The sequence below is a fragment of the Tuber melanosporum genome (assembly GCF_000151645.1).
Source record: "Tuber melanosporum whole genome shotgun sequence assembly, scaffold_6, strain Mel28".
Lineage (NCBI taxonomy): Eukaryota > Fungi > Ascomycota > Pezizomycetes > Pezizales > Tuberaceae > Tuber > Tuber melanosporum.
This window is the reverse complement of record NW_003299106.1, coordinates 921,362-923,619: the sequence shown is the minus strand read 5'-3', so window position 1 is coordinate 923,619 and position 2,258 is coordinate 921,362. Positions and strand designations below refer to the sequence as shown.

General features: G+C 51.2%; 1 protein-coding gene; it reads left to right on the top strand.

Moving 5' to 3' along the window:
• The first annotated feature begins 871 nt into the window (after positions 1 to 871).
• GSTUM_00009680001 (uncharacterized protein) lies at positions 872 to 2,022 on the top strand. XM_002840850.2 has 3 exons: positions 872 to 1,054; positions 1,124 to 1,737; positions 1,792 to 2,022. Exons 2-3 carry the CDS (start codon positions 1,137 to 1,139, stop codon positions 1,839 to 1,841), a joined length of 651 nt encoding a protein of 216 aa, XP_002840896.1. The 5' UTR covers positions 872 to 1,054; positions 1,124 to 1,136; the 3' UTR covers positions 1,842 to 2,022.
• The last annotated feature ends 236 nt before the right edge of the window (positions 2,023 to 2,258 follow it).

The following is a 2,258-nucleotide window of genomic DNA, read 5'->3' as shown; positions in this document are numbered from 1 at the left end:
CGGGTTCATTATGCTGGTACGTGTATCACTGGGTAAGGATCCGGTGGTTGTGGAGCTAGCTAGTTCCGTACGCAATAGTGAGGGCTGACTCGCTCATCAGACATTCCTTTGCCTACAGGCCCTACCGGCTCATGTAAAAATACCCAAAGAGGATACAGCACTGTCGACGATTGATTTTGTCTGGCTATCGAAGAGAGTCAGTTTACACGCGCCAGGCGCCCCTCTCTGAAACTGTACAGAGATGTTGGGTCAGGATTGGGGTCTTTCCACTGCCACCGCCGGTTGACGAGCAGCTTCTCCCCCCGGGTTGTTGTCTTCATGAAAGTCGGTCAACGGGAAACACCCCCCACCCTCCCCCGCCCCCGAAGCCCGCTAGAAAACCCCAAGATTCGAATGGTACTTGGGTAGTTGGGTAAGTCGGGCGCGGAACCACAAATTTTGGGAGTTTAGTAGTCTATTCTGGGGGTCGCCAGCCTATTCGGGGTGTTGCCCAACTCATTTCTCACATACAAAAAAAAACCCTCGAAACAGATTTCCCTCTATGTAAATCGTCGTTCCCATATACGGGTGTTGCCCGACTTATGGCGCCCCCGAGTACATGGCCGTCACTTGAATAGGGTTCGGGGGATGTTTTTTCCATGTTTCCGTTGCAGAAATATTTCGTTTGGTATCTAAAGGGATAAGCTTAGACAGGCACCGACAACTTGATAGTCTATAGAGGAGGCCAGCGGCTTTGAAACACCACAAGTAATTGGCGCGAAAGGCGGTGCCTTTTCATGCCTGCTTCCCTCCCTCCTCCGATAACCGTGGGCCATTTTATATACGAATTTCTCCCCATCATGCCTCCTTCACACCATCCACTTCATCCAAAGACAGCGGGAAGAGATAGAGGAAAAGGGGGGGTTAAAACACCTTCCATTCCAACTTCAACTTTTGCAATCAGAGCAGGAACTCTGTACTCTCAGATATTCGGCTTTTGTTCCTCCTCTGATACATAAGCTTCCCCTCCCCTCGCCCTGGTCCTTAATTCAGTCGCCGCTCCAATTCCCACCGAGTAACTCCCCAAATATCTGCGCTTGTGATGGTGAGATAACGTTATGCTAACCTTTAATCGGTTCCAAAGCTACTCGGCTGGTATGTTGATAACTGCCTCACCCGAGGAATTGCCCACCCCCGCCTCGAACCCTCCTTTGCCCAATCACCACAACTACCCGCCCGCTCAACCAATCGAATACACCACCGACCAAAATAGCGACTACTTCTTCCGTACTAACCCCAGTCATCCACACTATCCGGTTGGATACGAGGGAAAGTTGACCTACGCCCCCCAAATCCAGGAACAAGATCCCGACCCGAACGTCAACGATTTTGCGCATCTTCCTCCCAAGCGCCATGGGAACCTGGACGCCATACCCGGTGCCGCCATACCTGGTGATGCGGGCCTGGGCCTCCACGTGTGCAGTATCTGCGGGAGAAGATTTGGACGTGAGACGGACCTGCCCGTCATAAGGAGACGGTCAGAGAGCACAGTGAGCCGAGCGGGCCCGCTTGCACGGAGCCTGGGTGCAAGCATCCCAGGAAATTTACACGCGTCGACAACTTCAGAACGCATTGCCGAATGCAGCACCAGAAGACTGATGCTGAGGTGGATGCGTTCCTTAAAGCTTGGAAGGCCGGGAAGGTGGTGCGTTCTAAGTGAGGGAGAGGGGGGGGTTCTCTCTGTCTTTAGTACTGCTGGTATGATACTCTCCTTGTACGATCTTCGCTGTGGGGCTGACAAGTGGTTGGAAGCGGCTGTACTGTACACAGTACCGAGCCAGCTCTCCGGCAGGCTGTGCTAGCTGGTTACACAACGCTGTTAAACCACCACCTTCTCTTTCATCTCTCCTTTTATTTTATTGTACAGTACAAGTACTTTCTTCCTTGCGCGGGACTTATTTCGCATTGCATATGCGCTGGCTTATTTTTTTTCCGCTCCCCCCCTTTTATTTTCGCCCGATCAATAAAGTTGATTTTTCCTCCTGGGGGGTGTTGCTGTGGGTCAGAAAATTTTGGGACGCAATGAGATTCCGTGAGAAAGAGTCGAGTTCTCCGTGTGTTTGGTATCGTTGCGGATTTCCAAGTTTGCAAATTTCCGAAACCCTAGCCCATCCAGCACAACAACTCTGCATCAGCCTGACTATGATTGCGAAAATTTCATTCGAACATGATTGTGTAAGATTATGGGAGGAAAATCAAGATATTCCTTCCCCCCCTAC

Bases quoted from the DNA above. Each gene is read 5' to 3' on its own strand.
- GSTUM_00009680001 (XM_002840850.2), top strand. From the start codon at position 1,137: ATGTTGATAACTGCCTCACCCGAGGAATTGCCCACCCCCGCCTCGAAC. The intron at 1,738-1,791 runs GTATGATACTCT...AGTGGTTGGAAG, and splicing joins CTCTGTCTTTAGTACTGCTG to CGGCTGTACTGTACACAGTA.